The 19377-nt window shown below is 37.1% G+C and overlaps 1 protein-coding gene across 22 annotated transcripts in view; it reads left to right on the top strand.

The window, feature by feature from the left end:
- The window catches only part of SOX5 (SRY-box transcription factor 5), a 527302-nt gene that overhangs the window by 489942 nt on the left and 17983 nt on the right, over window positions 1-19377 (top strand). For all 22 annotated transcript variants that reach the window (XM_084956582.1, XM_084956577.1, XM_021092957.2 and 19 more), the window contains one exon: window positions 1865-2010. In XM_084956582.1, coding sequence (XP_084812708.1) covers window positions 1865-2010 — 146 coding nt within the window. The remainder of the gene's footprint in view (window positions 1-1864; window positions 2011-19377) is intronic.

A 19377-nucleotide genomic window follows, 5' to 3' on the forward strand; every position in this document is an offset into this window, starting at 1 on the left:
TTCTGCCTCAAGGAGATCAGAGGATGGGGTTCAGTCTGTGCATAGTAAGGGGGGAAAGACACGGATCATTTAGACGCCCTCCGGCACTGAAGCACTGCGCTAATCTGACATCAGCCTCTTCAATAGAGATGTTTAAGCAGCAAGAAAGTATTCTCTGTTTTTTTGGCAATCAGCAGATCAGATAGAAGAGTCTAGCGGTACGATGAGGATGTGTAATCTGACGTGATTAGACAAGGCTCTTTAGTACCAGAACATTCATAATTGAGACAAAGAAAGAGTATTAATAACACTTTCCTAACACGGCAGTTAGCCATTTTATATTTCCTTTCTTTAATCTTAGTGTTTTTCAACAAATCATGGGATTTAATAGCGTGTTTTGGCAGATTAGAGGATTTATGGCCCAGATGTTTTTTGTTCTAAAAATGGATTAGGGTGTAAAGTTTGCTGGAATCCATGGAACATGTTGAGGCAAGCCGGTCATTTTATGTGTGATTAGTGCCTGCCTTCTGTCTCACAGTCCCTCCATCTGTCACAATTCACCAATGGATCTGGTTAGATTTAGCCTCATGTCACAAACAAGTCCCTTTTCTGGGCAATTTCATATTATAGATTCAGTTTATGCCATTTTATGCCCTAGTTAAAAGATAGGGAGAGTGAAAGATGATATATTAGCTTTCCTTTTAATATTTGCAAAACAATCCCCTCCCATTGGTATTCCACCCTAAAATCAGGCAGATTATCATCATCAAATAAATAAATGGCCAGTGTGAAAATTAAGTCAAAAATTAGGTTTTTCTCCTTACACCTGTTATTCTTTAAAAGAAATACCTTGGCTTTTTTTTTTTTTTTGAACTGACTGGATTGTGGGGTTGCAGACACAAGTTGGTCATTTGACAGTCTTATTAAGAGGATGAATCCTGGAGTTCCTGTTGTGGCGCAATGGAAACAAATCCAACTAGGAACCATAAGGATGCATATTCGATCCCTGGCCTCGCTCAGTGGGTTAAGGATCCAGCATTGCTGGGAGCTGTGGTGTAGGTTGCAGATGCAGCTCAGATCTCGAGTTGCTCTGGCTGTGGCGTAGGCCAGCAACTGTAACTCCAATTCGACCCCTAGCCTGAGAACCTCCATGTGCCAGATACGGCCCTAAAAAGAAAAAAGAAAAAAAAAAGAGTGTGAATTCTTGTGACTCTAGTTACCCCATAGCCAAAATTCTTATCAAATGATTATAGGTGCTTGGTTACATTCTATGCTTTGAAAGTTAGCCTCTTAACTGTTGCAAGTTCATATCTGTAACAAGCCACTGCCACCTGTGGTTTATTTCACTGCAGATGGATGGATACAGGGGGAAAAGGCCCTTCTTAGAATCAGTTAATAATGATTTGTTCCTACTGTGTATAACCAACCTAATAGTGGCAAACTCAAACTCCAAACTGACCTTTCTAATACTATGAGAGTGTCAGTAATTAATAGTGATAATTATCAATACCTGTATCCTGTGGTTTATGTTCCAAAGATCCTTGTGAAGAAAAAAAATCATAGATCGTAGTTTTGCACTACAGAATATTCAGATAACTGAAAAAAAGTTTGTTTAAAATTTATATTCTAAACTTCTTTCCAAACACGTGGGAACAACTATATTTCGCTTAAATATTATGTTTTGATAGCAACCATTTGGCACCATACTCCTGTAATCAGTCATCATCAAGTATTCATCCATTCATTCATTTTCAACTGATTCCATTGAGAAATTATTACACTCCAGACACTAGCCATTCCCAAAAAAAGAAGTGATTTTATGGTTACAGATTAACCTATCTGTGCATATGTACAAAACATAGCCTTTGTTCTGTTATGTCCTCAGGTTATTTAAATGACCATGATGCTGTCACCAAGGCAATCCAGGAAGCTCGGCAGATGAAGGAGCAGCTTCGACGGGAACAACAGGTGCTTGATGGGAAGGTGGCTGTTGTGAATAGTCTAGGTCTCAATAACTGCCGGACAGAAAAGGTTAGTTCCTAAAATAAGTGACTTTCCCCCCAAATTTAAATTGCCTGAATGTTTTTCTTCGTTATCTTTTGATCTTCTCACCATACTCAGAATGATGGTTCTCCCTCCCTTTGCCCTCTGTCCATCCAGCACTCTTCCTGCCTGTCCTAATCAGAACCATCTGGAAATGAGAAGCGTTATAATTCTCTTCTATCCATCTCCAAACCTTATGGACAATGAATATCCCCTTTTCTGCCATCAGTTTGTATTAAAATGAAGTGGCATTTGAAACATCTGAGTCTGAGTGAAAGTTTTGCTTCACAGAGATGCTCAGCTTGTATTTGGGGATGAGCTGGATTTGAAAATGCTGAATCTTCTTTAAGTAGCATAAGCTTGGATGATACCCATGCTCATAGTCTAAGTATCTAGGATCCTGAGCTTGTCATAATATGTTTCCAGTGCAAAGGACTGTCAAGTTTTAGGTGACTACACAACTAGAAAGTCTGACTTTATTGTAAAACAAAGTTTTCACTTTAAAACATGGACATTATTATACCTAAGCCCGATGAAACTTCAGATTTATCTGAGGTATACTAATTTCAAACTATTTTGTCTAAACTACGCTGTATTTTATTCAGAAAATATTGTGTGATTATAGAATGCTTGGAGTCATGTACTTCTTGTGGTCATAGTTGATAGCTTTAATTGAAATTTTGTAGTTTTTTCCTTGTCTTTTTAGGGCCATATGCATGGCATATAGAAGTTCCCAGGCTAGAGGTTGAATCAGAGCTATAGCTGCCAACCTACGCCACAGCCATAGCAGTGCCAGATCCAAGCCACATCTGCAACCTGTACTACAGTTCATGGCAATGCCGGATCCTTAACCTACTGAGTGAGGCCAGGGATTGAACCTGTGTCCTCATGGTTACTGGCCAGATTGGTTTCTGCTGAACCACAACAGGAACTCCCTAATTGAAATTTTAAAGTGTTACTGAACTCCCTTTGCTAACACTCCTGTAGCTAAATAGATATAGTAGATAAGAGAAAAAATGATCAGCTATTTAGTAATAATTTGAAAGTTAATCATCATGGGAAGCTTATGAGTCAAAACAGTATTGTCCAGAATGAACAGATTGCTGACTTGGATAGCTTTCAGGTTTCCTAGGTTTTATATGGAATTTTACATTTAATCTCTAGGAAGCTAGCAATTTGCATGGTGAAGGTGTGATCCTGTCACAGCTATACTTTACTCTGGTCCAAACATGGGTCAAAAGGATGGAGAAAAGATTTCAATTCTGTTCTGTTCCTGGAAGGGAGAGAGCAAAGCATGGTCAAGTATACATCCCTTGCAGTCTCAACATAAGAAGAGCCACACTGGAGCAGCTTGAAGGGCACAAAAATTTTCTAGCTAAGCACCAGAAGGGAAAGGGAAAAGCGAAGTGACAGCTCTAAGAAGGAATGATAGCAAGCATAAAGGAATTTATATTCAAATATTTAAACATTCTTGAAAGGATGCTTGAACAGAAATTCCTTTTCTGTGCACCCCATGTAGAAATGAGTTTAACACTCAGCCAGATGCTAATGCAAAGTGACTCAAGCTATTCCTCGCAAGCATAGCTAAATTGCCGTTATTTGTTAAGCGCATTGAATTCAGCTGTGGATACAGCAGTTGGTTGCATTCAGCAAGCATCTGTACCCTTTTTTTTTTTTTTTTAATCCTCCAAAGCAGAGACAACTCTACCTATCTCCCCCCTCTCCTCCCCTGTGCTGGCTGGGAATTGTCAAGTGACAACCGACCAAATCCTTTTGGACAGGAAGCCTTCATCCTGAGTTCTGTATACTTGCAAAACAGGCCTTGTGGTTGGATCAGGGAGCCCATTAAAAGCACTTTGATGGTATGGAAATTCATCTTCATGAAGCTCCTAGGCCCCTAAGCAGCATGCTGTTTAGCTGTGGTTACAGATCAGTCATTCACATCGGAGGGCAATAATTGTGCTGACGGCTTGTAAGGCAATGGAAGTACATAAAATAATCCTGGGCCCTCCACCATGGCACTGCGAGTTAATCTTCTCTAATACAGATCAGCTGTTGTTCTAACACATGACTTTCTGCCGGCTCCAGTGACTCTGCTCAGCCTTTTGATTAAGTAACAGGAGTGGAGCCATCTGCATTCATTTTATTCCATAGCCATCCATTGTTAGGGACCTTATTTCCACTTATTGTTCCACCTCCACAATCAGACTTTATTTTATTTCGCTGATTAGCACCTCCTGTTTGAGTTGCGAGGGTGAGAGTTGCCTCTGTTGAAAACTACTGCTTTCAGTTTTCTTTCTTTTTTTTTGGTAGAATTATAATAACTCTTGTAAGAATCCATTTTTGAAGTAATACCTGCCAAAATCTGTTGGCCAATTAAGATGTCTCCATTCTTAAGAAGTTTATGCTCGCAGATCTCTTCACCATGCACTGTGAATGCAACTGAGTTACATCTTCGACTATCGTCTTTTATTTTTATGGGTTTTTAAGTGAAAATCTTAAAATCTGAAATTGTATCATTGTAATTGTAAAATATGAAAAGGTATCCATCCATTATTGGGACTGTCTGGCAAACTCTTGTAATGTGTAAGTAAACCTTTTCAGCAGAAGGATTCAAATGAGTTCATCCCTGTGTTACCCTTGACACTTGAGACTGAAGCTCTGTTAGAAGCAGGTATTACTGTGGCTGCATTTTCCTGTTGAACTAGGGTAGCTGACTTTTCTACCAAATTAATGATCAGTCTATGTCTGTGTGACTCATGGGAATGAAATAATATCAAATTTGTATCTTTTAATTAGTCATTATTCAACACCAGCACCCATATGTATTAGGGATGGCGCTGTGTACTCAAGGTACTGTTTTGAACAAGGAAGTATGTCCTCTGCCTTTGTTAGACTTTAGATATAATTAAGATTTTGACTATTAATCATGACATAGTTATGTGTATGAGTTCCTATAGGAACTGAATTAAGACCCTATATTGCTGAGCCTATCAAATTCATTACATGCCTGACCCCCACAAAAGCAGCTGCTTGTTTTCCCACATAAAGTGACATCACTAAACATATTGCATTGTTGTTTTCCTAATACCTTTTTAATAGATTTTTATAATCATCCACCTTTATCCATGGCCAGAGCATAGTTAGGTCAGTAGTTGGTTTGAAATTTTGCTTCACAGTTCCCAAGAAGAGACATAAATGCAATATACAGTAAATTCCTCTTATAGTTTGCACTATCATCTTCTCACATCATTTGAATCCCCAAAGAAGGACATTTTCTTTTTTCCTTTTTGGCGACCCCCCGGCATATGGAGTTCCAGGCCAGGGATTGGATCCAAGCCACAGCTGGGACCTATGCCACAGGTTGGGCAACACCAGAGCCTGTAACCCACTGTGCCAGGCAGGGATCAAACCTCTGTCCTGGTGCTGCAGAGATGCCGCAGATCCCACTGTGTCACAGCAGAAACTCCAAGAAGGATGTTTTTTCTCTCTTAAAACAATACTCTCAACTTCCTCAACCCTGAGAGTATGTGAAATCATTGTAAGGAGTCAGGGAGATGAAGGAGAGAGAAGGACGGAAAGGAGCTGAGAGAAAAGAAAGGGAAGGGAAAGTAATTTGGCAGATGCCTTCCGTCAGTCTAAAGAGGGTTAGCACGATGAAGATCCAGATAATTGGAAACCTGTAGTAGAGATGTGTTTTCTTGAGCATACGAGCCTTATACACATTAACTTTTCTTCACATTTCAAATGACCAACATGCTCATCTCAACTAAAATGTCTTAATTCTGAAAAGCTGTAATTGGGCAGTGAAAACAATTAGAGGTGTGAAGTTAGGGACAAATGTTTTCCAGTCATATGTACCAAAACACATAATGAAAGTCATTTGTACTGAAACACATTTTAATTGAAGATTTCTAAAAGATTTTTCATTTCTTTACTTTTCTTGGAAGTGTTTCAACATACCCAAGAACTGTGTGTGTCAGGTTTCTTGGAAACTCTGGGACACAGTGTTATTTATAATTGTCATCTCTGGTTAATTATAGCCTGATTGTATATTCAAATAATGTTATCTTTTACCACACAGCTTGGCTACAGATTAGTGTTATGGATGAGTAAGTAAGCTTCTCAGGTAGGAAGAATCAGAAGAAGACCCTCATACATTTATTTTGTTAAAACCACCTACTTTGCTTCACTCACACCCTCATGGCAAATGGCACAGTTTTGATCAGTCCATACTCAGGTTCTGCCCTCATGTTTGAAGGTATCCTTACCTAATAGGAGATCATAAAAACCTCAGTTTTTATCCTCATCCCACCAGGCAACTTGAATGCAATGGAGACCCACCCCGTGCCTTGAAAGGAGGAATAGACCAGAAGTTTCCCTGATGACTCCCCTCACTCCCCATGTCATTGTCCTGGGAAGATGATGGCCATGCTCTAATATCCGTTAGAAACGTTTCTAATGACATGTATGAGGATATCTAAATACAGTAGTGTCAACAAATCATGATGAATTTTTAGCACATAATGAAGTTCAGGTGTTGGAGGTTGGTGGCATTAGTTTATCAGCTCAGTGATGTCCAGGTTGAAATCACAAAATGTTGTTGCACCCACATCTATCCCAGGAAGGCAGGCTGACTCAGAAAGGAGAAGTTATTTTTTTCTCCACTAACATTCAGTCTTCATTCACATAGGGACATTTCACTGTACTGTACCCCTCAAGAAGACATCCACCAGTATCTCATTTGGGTAGAGCTGGGTCATCTGCACATTATTGCGATGGCAGCTACTGGCCAAGGAAGAGAGACTGCTTTAAATTGATCATGGATTATTTTCTGGTACTGAATTGAGAGACCTTATCTCATCTTTCCTGAGAGCAAAGGATTCTTTTTTTTTTTTTTTTTTTTTTTTTATTAAAGAAAGGCAGAATGTCACATGCTGCCTCTCATTTGGAAGTGTCTAGAGTCTGGCTTTGGAAGGTTAACCAGCCCACTTTCTCCTACAAATTGATCTTGAGAGCCTGTTTGTAGGTTCTGATGGAAGCACAGCTACTCATATACCCTTGACCAGAGAAGGGTCCTCCATATTGGGGAGGGGTGTCCTTTTCCACCAAGCTTACAGCTCCAGGAGGGATATTCATGGAGCCATGAGGGAGGAAGGGGACACCTTTCTAGCCAACCAGATCAGCCAGATCAACCCTGGTGATCAGTGAGGTGACAGAGGTCACAGCCAGATCACCATCACATCTAAGGGATATCTTAGGATCCAAGATTATATTGTCAGGAACCAAAATGGTTACTGGGTAGGAAAAGGCCACTGTCAGCAACACCTACATTATAAAAATGGTATCAAAACTCTCCAATATGTCCTTCATAACATTGGTTTGTTTGAATTATCTTATATTTGTAGTCATGTTTCTAACTACTTTTGCTCTTCGCTGTTACATGTCCAGGGCCTTATAGCTTTTTTCAGGAAGAATTAATTTACAAGTATGTGTACAAGAAAACATTGCCTGATGCCACGTTAAATCAGTGACTGTATGTTTACACACACATGCTAAGGCCAACTTTTGTATTGCTTTTTGTACATAAAATAGATATCACAAAAATAAACATACAAATATGTGCGTATATTTCTTAAGGTAGAAAATTTATTCATCAATCATTAATGGCCTGAAATATACCTGAAATCAAAACCCTACACATGCTATGAATTTATCCATAACTGCAAATAAGAACAGCCAGGAAGTACCCTGGTGGCTCAGCAGGTTAAGGACCTGGCATTGTCACTGCTGTGCCACAGGTCACTGCAATGGTGCAGGTTCAGTCCCTGGCCCAGGACCTTCTGCATGCCATGAGTGATGCTCCCCCCGCCAAAAAAAAATAGCTGGGAAAATGTTTTACTTTTCCTTCTGAAGTTCTATGAAAATACTTTGCAAATTTCCACAGAATAAAATGAAAATTTAGTGAGCAATATGTGTATTTTAAATGATGATTTACTCAGTACTGAAACTAGTTTCCCTTTTTGGTATCAGTCATATTCATAAGAAGCCTTCTCACATACTACTGGATGGACTTGGTGAACAAAGGTGAATTTTATTACCCTGGCACTTGGAAATTCTTCCATTAAAACATTCTCTTTTCTGCCATTGTCTACTCTTTTCCTTTCCTTTAACAGAGTGCCAAACATGAAATGACAGTGACCAATGTTGACTTAATGCGGATGTTTAATAATGAAAAAAAACTGTGTCAGTCCCAGCATTAGTTACAAATGGCAGTAAGTGTATCCGATGGCAGCCCTGTAATAATTTTACATCCATCATTCTTTCCTGATGCTTCGCTGGCCATGTGATGGATGGGGCCAGCAGTGTTAACTCTTCAGAAACTGACACAGTGTATCTAGTTCAGCATTATCTAACATGTGCTTTTTCTTAGATTAGGAGAAGGCATGTGAGGAATTGTGAATTACAGGTCTCCTTTGAAAAAGTGAATATGAAGGAACTCATGCCTTTGCATTCAATGGCAGACACTACAATTAATTAATGATTTATAGATGGTTTTTGTAGATGTAGCCTTTAGCTAAATGAATTAGAGATGTCAAATTAGAACTAGACATTTCAGTGGTTAGAGAAAAAACTCCATGAAGGAAGAAGGTATGTTAGGTAAATCGTTTAGGAGGAAATAAGATAGATCATTGCAGCAGTGTAAAAAAACAGAAGCTTTTTCTCAGGTTGTGGGAGAGCATGTATGTATGTGTTTTAGTCAAACAAAAATGTCTCCAAACTTTTAAATCCTTTGCTTAGAATTTACCTCGGAGCAAATTAAAATAACTCAAATGATTAATATTTTCTCCCTATAAAAATGAGTGTAAATATTTTATCTCTATGTTTACATGTAGTTATTTATTTAGTGACTTTGAAAGATATAGAGAATCGGAAGTTGAATATTTGCCTTTTTATTATTGGAATCTATTCTGAAAATTTTTATAAAATGAATAGAGAACTGCTTTCTAGGCAACTAATTATTAGAAAATCTGGACCAGCTTTTTATGTGCAAGTTGGCATTTGATCCTTAGGTTTTCTTTTCTTTTGTTTTTCATTCATAAAACCTTCTTAATTCTCTGTCTTAGCTAGGGAACACTTCTTATGGGACAGGAGGGGAGAGGAAAACCCCTTAGTGAATATTATCAGCACAGAGCAGCCAGTTTTCAAAGACCATGACAAAAAGGCAAATAGGTATTATGTCATCACCCATCCATCACTCTATATGTCAGCCTTTCAATAATTCCAATCGACATTCTCAACAGGCTGGTGCAAGTTAAAGGGGCTGTTTGTTTCTAGAAATTGAGTATAGGCTGTCTATAGCCTTTTGTTCCAGATGGTTTTCTTCTGTGTCTTTTCATTTCTTTCTTTTTCTTTCTTTTCTTTTTGGGGGTATTTAATTGAAATACATGCCGAGTTTGCAGACTGCAAAGATCAGAGCTGTTTTCGTCCAGCAGTGGTAACTATGCATTAAACATTTTGATTTGTTTGAGCTTGAAGTTTAGTCCTTTTTTGCCATTTGCTTCATGGAGTTTGTGTATATTTACAGCCTCTGCATTTAATGGCCACATGCCTTATTTTCACAGATGGCCAGTGGAAGACTTTTCCTTTCTCTTAGTATAGCCTGCTTTCAGTTTTGCTACATTTGTCACAGTGCCACTACTTGCAGCTAGCAAGTGCCCACGCTTGGTGGGGAGCAATTATGGTGTGAGTTTTTAAGGAGCTTTTTAAAGGTTTTTTTTTTTTTCCAGTAAACTTTTTATGGTTTAATTTTCAAGCCTAGAAAAGCTGTGCATGTTTTCAAACAGAGAGTCTTGTGTTCTTTACATCATTCTGGTAGAGGGGTTAGTGCAGGATGGTCCAATAAAATGAGACACATAGGGCATGCCAAATTGGGCTTTCGGATAGACACTCACTGGCCTGGTGATTGAAATTGTCTATTCATTTAAAGATACGAGGACATGCTCACAATTAGTCTTTCTGAAAAAAGCAGGTTTGAAAACACTGCGTGGAGAATGATCTAGATATTTTAAAAGTACATGTCCAGAGTGCATAGATAAAAAGCTAGAGGCAGCAGCAATGATAATTATGCTAAGGTATGGGGTTGTAAATCTACATGACCACATTTTTTATTTTTTTTTTCAAAATTTTTATAAGTAAAATAAGAACCACTTTTGATGTTGGACCAGAAGGGTTTTTTTTGTTGTTGGTTTTTGTTTTTGTTTTTTTTTTATTTTACAAGTATGTTTACTTAAATTTTATTGAAGTATGGTTGATTTACAATGTTGTGATAATTTCTTCTGTACAACAAAGTGATTCAGTTATATGTATATACACACATCCATTCTTTTTCGGATTCTTTTCCCATATAAATTATTACAGAATATCGAGTAGAGTTCCTTGTGCTGTACATCACATCCCCATTGGTCAGTCATTCCATATACCACAGTGTATCTGATATCACTTATATGTGGAATCTGAAAAAAGGATACAAATGAACTTATTTGCAGATTGGAAACAGAACTGTAATTTTTAAAAACTTGGTCTGTTAAGGATGGTCTTTCTTTCCCTTCCCTCTTGCTCCTTCCTCCTCCTTCAAGACAGTTAGACATTAAAGGCACTGAAATAATCCAAGAGGCTTTTGTATAATTACCTTCTTAAAGTTAGTAGATGTCTTGCATTCTCTATTGTCATTTATTGCAAGAGACTTTAACAATATGGATTAAAAAGTTTGAAGAAAATAGTCTGAATTTAGCATTTTTTTCAAAAGGCTTATTTGAATTTTTCCGATTATACCTTCCCTCCTCTTGTACCATTGAGAAAGACTTCATTTTGAGTCACGGAAGTAATAATAGCTTTTGGTATTTATTTTGTATGTTACCTTCTTCAAACTGCTTTCACATCAGTTTTGTCTTTTACTATAGGATAAGTAGAACAGTATTCCTCTCTTTGAACAATAAAAAAAACTTGAGATGTGAGATCATTATAGGAATTCATGTGGTTGATCAGCTTTTAAGCCAAGGTCCTCAGGCTCAAATTTCAGTCTCTTTCTAATAATCCATGCTGAAGAAGTTCAAGAAAGTAACCCAGTGCCTGTTTGTTTGATTAGCTTATACCCAGTGTTGGTCATGTGTATTATTTAGTATATTTTTGAAGATTTATCACCAAAGTCTCCTTTAATCAATCAGCATCTCTACAATTTGTGCATCTTTTTTCAATTCTTTGTTTTTCCTGTTTCTGCTCCCTTTCTAGGTCTTTCTTCACCAAGTACCAGCCCCCTTCATTAGAGAATGAGCTAAGAAATAGAAAGAATATGTTCAATCTTATTTATTTTGCTTCTCATAGCCACTTTCATAAAACATGTGAAGTTTTAGCTGTTCATTAAAATGAGATTTTAAACATCTATTCTAATCTACCTTTTTTGCCCTAAAACTACCACAATTAATTGAAAAATGATCTATAACCCTGATACGCCTGTTTCTGTTTGTCACACCCACTATTTCTGAACCAAACCATTTCTCTTTAAAACAGACCAATTATATTTATTTAACTGAGGTAACTACTGGCTACTGAGCCTACATTTATAAGAATGTGGACACTTTCATAGCCTTTATCCCATGAAAAGGAAAATTAAAGAGAAAGATTCTGAATGTTCCTGTAGCTGAGCAACCCTTTATTTACAGAACAGTTATCATCAGACAACAGTCCAGTTTTGTATTTATATCTGTGTGTTCCTCTCACCTACCAGACATCCTGTGTAGGCTGTGAATTCTATTGTTTCTCTTTGTTGGCCTCCTATTTTTCTCACATTAACCCCTCTGATTTGACTTGGTATGCACAGTATCTGTAGCCGCTCTGGCTTGCAATAGCAATGTCCCTTTTTTTAATTACTTAAGTATAGTTGATTTGCAGTGTTGTGCCAATTTCTTCTATACATCAAAGTGACCCAGTCATACATATATGTATGTATACATTCCCTTTCTTATATTATCTTCCGTCATGGTCTGTCCCAAGAGACTGGATATAGTTTCCTATGCTGTGCAGTAGGACTTCATTGCTTACCCATTCTAAATCTAGTAGTTTGCATCTACTAACCCCAGACTCCCAGTCCATCCCACTCCCTCCTCTGTCCCCCTTGGCAACCACAGGTCTGTCTCTATGTCCATGAGTCTATTTCTGATTTGTAGATGGGTTCATTTGTGCCATATTTTAGATTCCACATATAAGTAATATCATGTGATATTTGTCTTTCTCCTTCTGACTCACTTCGCTTAGTATGATAATCTCTAGTTGCATCCATGTTGCTGCAGATAGCATTATTTCATTCTTTTTTATGGCTGAGTAGTATTCCATTGTATGTATGTACCACATCTTAATGCATTCACCACAACATCTTTTTCAGATTTTTGGCTGAATGCTGAACATACCTACAGACATTTGAAAACACAGGTCTTAGTTTTTTTCCTCTCCTACAACTTCCCTCTTGCACATATACACATCCTAAGCAACACTGGGACAAGTAAGCAAGGGCCAGTATTTTACCATGATATTATCCATGTGTATCTTCTTGGTGGATGATTTGTGAATGATTCTATAGATTCCTCTGAGTGGCTTTTCTGTACATTACACCCTCAGACCTCAATGACTTCTTCCTCTCCATGGCAATAATGTTGAATTTGGATATATAACTCTGTGTCTTTCACAATGTACCTAAATCTGTAATCTGAATATTGACAGTTTCTTCACAAAATTTATTTCAATAATCATATTTTTATTTTTTGTTTCATAATCTCAAATATCATCTTTGAATTTAATAAAATGATTATAGAATTCTTAATCTGAGGGGAGTGCCTTTGCATTTTGAAACATAATAACAACCCCTGAGGCAATAATCGTCATGGATAGAGAAATACCACTTATGGTTTTATACATTTGTCAAAATATTTTAGTTTTGGGAGTTCCCATGGTGGCTCAGCAGTTACAAACCCGACTGGTATCCATGAGAACACAGGTTCGATGCCTGGCCTCACTCAGTGGGTTAAGGATCTGGCATTGTCACGAACTGTGGTGTAGGTTGCAGATGTGGCTTGGATCTTGCATTGCTGTAGCTGTGGTGTAGGCTGACAGCTTTAGTTCTGATTCAGCCTCTAGCCTGGCAACCTCCATATGCCCTTAAAAAAAAAAAGACAAAAAAATTTTTAGTTTTGTTTGAGGGACTCCAGTCAAGTGGGACATGGAATTGAAAGAAAATGAAAAGGGGCCTTAATTCAACCTGTCATCTGATGTTGAATTGCCAGGCGGTAATCCTATGCCTAATACTTAGAAACCTCCAGGGAGGTGAAATGTTTTGCATCCTATGACAGCCCACCCAGTGGATAGACAGCTCTTTTAGATGATTCTTTTTTTCAGTGCTTCATATCTTTTACATGGTCACTTGTAACCATTGGTCAGTATTCTCTTTCTTGACTGCACATGGCCAAATCCTATCTCTTTCACAAATAACAGATCTTGATTCTTGTTAAACATGGAGATTCTTCAGATATCTAAAGACAGAGATTGGTGATCTCCTCTTCAACTCTTTTTCAAGGTCCTGTGCAATTTCTCCATTAAGACCACAAGGATATTTATAGGACCATAACCTAAAGCTGAATTAAGTCCAAAATATTATGGCAATTGAACTTTCCTGGTCTGCTTTCCAATTTTTTGGAGAAAAAGAAACTAGACCATTACAACGTAGTTTTTCTTAATGAATCTATGCTAGCTGCTTCTGGTCACCACATCCTCTTCTAAGTGCTCTTAACTAATCCTGTAACAACCACGTCTCTCTTTTCTGGAACACAGACTAAGTGCTCAGGTCATTATTCCTCAAATTCTCTCTTCATTCATAAAAAGCAGAATTAATTATATATCATCTACTGTCCAATATTTCTTCCACTTTAAAAATCAGTTCTTGGAGTTCCCATCGTGGCTCAGCATTTAACAAATCCGACTAGGAACCATGACGTTGCGGGTTCGATCCCTGGCTTCACTCAGTGGGTTAAGGATCCAGTGTTTCTGTGAGCTGTGGTGTAGGTTGCAGACACAGCTCGGATCCCACATTGCTGTGGCTCTGGCGTAGGCTGGCATCTACAGCCTCGATTAGACCCCTAGCCTGGGAACCTCCGTATGCCATGGGTATGGCCCTAGAAAAGGCAAAAAGACAAAACAAAACAAAATAAAATCAGTTCTTTAAAAATCTTAAATATGGATTCATTGATTTTTTTTTCACAAGTCATTTAACTATCTTGGAAATATATTCATCCAGATTAAGACTTGAATTCATAGAAGCTGTGTATTTCCTTTGAAACAGTTTCCATGTATCTTCAGCTTCATAATACTTCTTAAGAAAACTTAACCTGCCAACACATTTCACTTTAATCAGATTCCTGATGAAATTAAGTTTCTATGAAATTTATCAAGAATTACACTTCAGGAAACATTTCATGAACCTGGCTCTTAAAGGAAATTACACTGTGAAATAAAATTTGGGGTCTAATTCATGATTTTCTCTGCTAGGAGAATCTTTGAATTTAGAAGGGGAAAAGTTATGATTAGATAAGGCCTTTTTGTAGATGACAAGACAAAAGAATATTTATGGACCTTTTCAATCATATATATGATTATTTGATGGAGAAAATGAATGGAAAAATATTCCTGCAGGTTATTAGATTTCAAAGTACCAAAGTGTTCAGGATTACCCTAACAGATAAATTAACATTTGACCAGAACAAAGAAAAAGATTTCTTCAACTTGCACTTTTGTTGTTATTGGAGGAAAATATGTGTGTGTGTTTGTACATAATTTATAAACAATTTTCAACAGAGCTTTCTCTCCCCTTTGTGTTGTTAGATTACCCAGGTGGATGGGGTTTTTGAAGAAAATGGAGATCTCAGTAAACAAGGGTTAAACTGAGAGGTTGAAGAGGTTCTTCAACATGTGCATTATTTTTATATTTTACTTATGCTGATGAAAAAAAATCTCCAACTGATAAATTGTTATGACGTTATAAATAATCTTTCATCTTCTTTGGTGGTCTGTGAGGTTCACATAATTGGAGGGTTAAAAACCTTTTTTGTTTCTCTCTTCTTCCCGTGTCATTAGTGTAGAAGGAGATCATAAAAAAGTGCAGCCAGAAGGGGTTTAACTGGTACTGAGTCAACATTTGACAGTCACACTCTATTCTGTCATTTCATGCATGTGCTTTTTATGAGTTTTATAGGTTTGTGAGCTTTATTTCAGGGATGTCCATTATGATAGCTGATCCACATCTCTCTCTCTCTCTCTCTCTCTCTCTCTCTCTCTCTCTCTCTCTCTCTGTGTGTGTGTGTGTGTGTGTGTGTGTGTGTGTGTCTGATGGGGAACAAAGCTCATCACTTATATAAATCCCAGTTTCAAGGAGCAATACAGGAACCATCTACTCATGGATTGTTTAATTTAGGCTTAGGTAACTCAGGAAATATCTACTCCTCTTAAGTATAGTTTGTATGTTTTTTTGTTTTGACTGCTCTATGAAACATCAACAAAGGATGTGCATTGGAGCCCTTACAAACACAGTGTTTTTTTAAAGTTGTTTTCTTTATAAGTTGAAGTAATGGAATAGGAGAACTTTTCAACTTAAATGTGTGCTAGACTTATATTATGGAGCTGTGAACCATCATGCCTGAGCATGCCTGGAAAATAAAAAGTTAAATACAGTGTCAGGGATGATAGACAAAAGGAAAGAAGACAATACCAACAATTTTTAGAATCATTACCAACATCCTTCTTTTTAATGCATTTGTCCACTACTCTGGCCAGTAAAGGATTATAACCATAGCAGGATACTTAATGCTCATATGAACTAACTATAAATAATTATAATTATTTTGTTTTGTTTTGTTTTGTTGTTGGTTTTTGGCCACCCCTATAGCATGTGGACGTATCCTGACCAGGGATCAAACCTGCGCCACAGAAGTGACCCAGGCCGTTGTGAGGGCAATGCTGGATCCTTAACTGCTATGGCACAAGAGAAACTCTTATTCCTATAGTTCTTATATGTTAGGAAGAATCTTTATCTTTTCTATTTCCCTTAGCTACTTTTAGCCATAGCTTTTTCATTTTTTAAACTGGTAAGAATCTATCATATATTTAAACCCTAGTTTACAAATTAAAATTCTGAGACTTGGGGAGGTTAATTGATTTGTCTAAAGTAAGATGGCTAATACATATGGCAGAGTTTGGTTAAACTGTCATGTCCCTAATCCCAAACTCATTATTTTCTATATATATTATTTTCTGTATTTTCAAATATGTCCTTTTCCCTTTAATCTCTGTGGCCTTCTGCCATTCAGAATTTTGCTAGTCTAGAAAGCATAGATACTTGCTGATCACTGCTAATCAACAAGTCACCTACATCTCTTTAGGTATTTCTTGGCTTTCCTTGTTGATCTACACCCTAGCTTGATATCATGTGCAAATAATATCAGTGCTGTTTTCCATTATGTAAGTCACTGGATAGGCCGCAGAGCCCAAAATCAGCTGTCAGATTTCCTATGTGAATATTAATACATTAATAATAATTCTTTGAATATTGAGTTTTAGAGTTACTCATTTGACCCCAAGAAACTATATTGACTGAAACTTCCTTCTGTAGATGAGGTATAATTCGCTTGAATGTTTGTTCAAGTCAACATAGGATCAGAAAAAATTTAAAGTAAGAGTAGGCTTTACCTAATGTTTCCTCCTTGACTTAACTAAACCTTCAGAATTGTGTAAGATTTGATTAACCAGGTAGGACTCATCCTTTTATGGGAATTCTAGTTATTTTTCAATAGCTAGTTTTTATTCAAGAGAGGAAGCATCCAGATCATCTTGTTTGTTCTTATGTATACACCCTCTGGACTATTTCATTTTGACTGCCTTGTCGTAATTATCTGTTTGCACCTTCTACTCTGATGTTCCTCAGAGCAGTTCAGAATTTTGGCCAGTATTTCTTTAAATATATTTTTGTTTATTTGTTTATGTCTAGCAGAAAAAATAAGTAGAAGGGAGACTCTTATAAGCTTCAGATTAGCATTGGGTAGTATTGAGAGGACAGTAGAGTATAAGTGCTATACTGGATTTGTGTTCAAGAACACTGATCTTAAAGTGGGAAAACTGGGGGTGGGGGTCTTTTTCTATGCAAATTCTTTCCTAATGTGCTTTTATCAGAGCAAGTTGGAACTAAGAATATAAGTTTGGTAAAAATTGTCACTTGTGCGCATCCACATTTTTTTTTTAATTTCCACAAACTCAGTTTCTTTGGTGTTTCTTATTTTCAACATCTTCCCGTTTACCACCTCCCCATCTGATATTTGCTACCCTCATTTTATTTCAGCTGCTTCGATTTAGAAAGGATTAACTTAATTATAAGTTAGTATTACCTTTTTCAGTAATATCTGCACCATTGAAAAGAGGCTTTGGAAGGGGAAGTATTTAACCCAAGGTACTGAATCACAAGTTTTAGTTCTTCCCAGTGAACCAGCATTTATGCTTCCTAACATTTGGCTGGTTCTCCTCCAATATGCCTGAGTAGATTGAATTTAAACTTTTGAGGACTGTTTTTCAGTCCAACTCATTCTTTTGGTGGTTCAGTATATTATCTAGAATCAAATTCATACGTAGATTTATATCTGCCTCTGTAGATAAGAACTAAATATGAACTTTTACTACAGGATCGATTTTCATATGGAATTGTATAGCTAATTATTTACCATATAACCACTCTATTTTAATTTTATTTTTTATTTTTTTGGCTGTGCCCATGGTATGCAGAAGTTCCCGGGCCAGGGACTGAACCCATGCCACAGCAGTAACCAGAGCCACAGCAGTGACAATGCCAGATCCTTAAACCACTGAGCCATCAGGGAACTCCTATATTTTTGTATATCATATATTTACCATATACCTATTGGGTTTTATGATAAACCCTCTTTACCTCAATTCTTCTATGTCTTCTGAATTCATTGTCAGCAAGTGTTTCTAAATTGTGGCAATGTTACTATTTTGATTTACATTCTATTTTAATCTGTTTTAACAAAAGGCACAGTGCACATTCTCTAGTTCCTCCAGTCACCTCTCATTTTCCCTGTTCATATGTCTGAGAATTAGCTTAAATGACTATGCAAAAGGTCACGAAAGAAGTGCAGCTTACTGTGTTTTCTTCCACCATCTCCCACAGACATCCTCTTAAGAAGTATCGTAAATTCCACTTTTGAGTAACTAACTGAATCATTTTATTATACTATGTGCTTTAGAGGTAGTTGATTAGAGGCTACTTCTTGTAAAAACTGCTTGTGACTTTCCCAGCTCATCCTTTGCTAATTTAGCTTCTTGGTAAGATGGCGCAAGATCCATACAGCTGAACTAAGAACTTTCAGAGTCACTTAACATTTAGTTTTTTTTCTACTCTGATTGCCTTCATTTTGCTTTTTCTTCGTGAAAGACTTTACTTCAAAATGGAAAACCCTCTAGAAAATATGCAGCATTTTTGCTGTATACACTGTGAATTCAAAACCTGAGAGGTGATCCATGCCCAGTACAATCTTCCCCAAAGATGGTACAGTAGAGTCTTCATTGACCCGGGGACTATCAGATCATGTTGATGGAATGTGGGTTTTTAATGTGACTGTCTTCTATTTTAACAGCTACATTTACTATAAAGAGAGCCTGTTAAGCTGGTGTCCTTGGTGCTCCTGGGCTCAGCTGAATATATACAGCAGACTCTCTCAGCAAAAGAAATTCAGAACCTCTAAAGCAGCTGAAAAACACCAATTTCATACAAATTCATGAGAAGTTATACATTTTTAAATATATAATTTATTTCAATTTTAGTTCTATATAATCCTGTAGAACTAAAGTTGATATAAACTATTTTGATTCTAGTTTCCCTGATGTATTTTATACCAGATGACAATTTTAAAGTATTTTTTTCTATTAAATCATGTTCAGACTCTGATGAGCAGAGATATGAATTCCAAGGCCACTAAATTAAGGGAATTTTTCATCTAATATGGACGGTTATAATACTTTCAGAGATTTTGTAGACAAAAAGCATGTACTCTGTGAAGACTTTCAATAGCCTATTGGCTCTTGATGAGCCCATTCATTGGGTCCTTTACCTATAATACAATTATCTTAAATAGTTGATTATTTTCTGTGAACCTTTTATTGTGTCAACAGTGTATGTGTTTTAGTTGTGTAATTCATGACTATGTTCCTCAGAACATGAGGTGCATAATTATACAGAAACATGAGCAA

This window comes from Sus scrofa, chromosome 5, assembly GCF_054392235.1.
Source record: "Sus scrofa isolate SSC_HxYL_T2T_F1_AM1 chromosome 5, Sscrofa_HxYL_maternal_Yorkshire_Landrace_v2.0, whole genome shotgun sequence".
NCBI classification, from domain to species: domain Eukaryota; kingdom Metazoa; phylum Chordata; class Mammalia; order Artiodactyla; family Suidae; genus Sus; species Sus scrofa.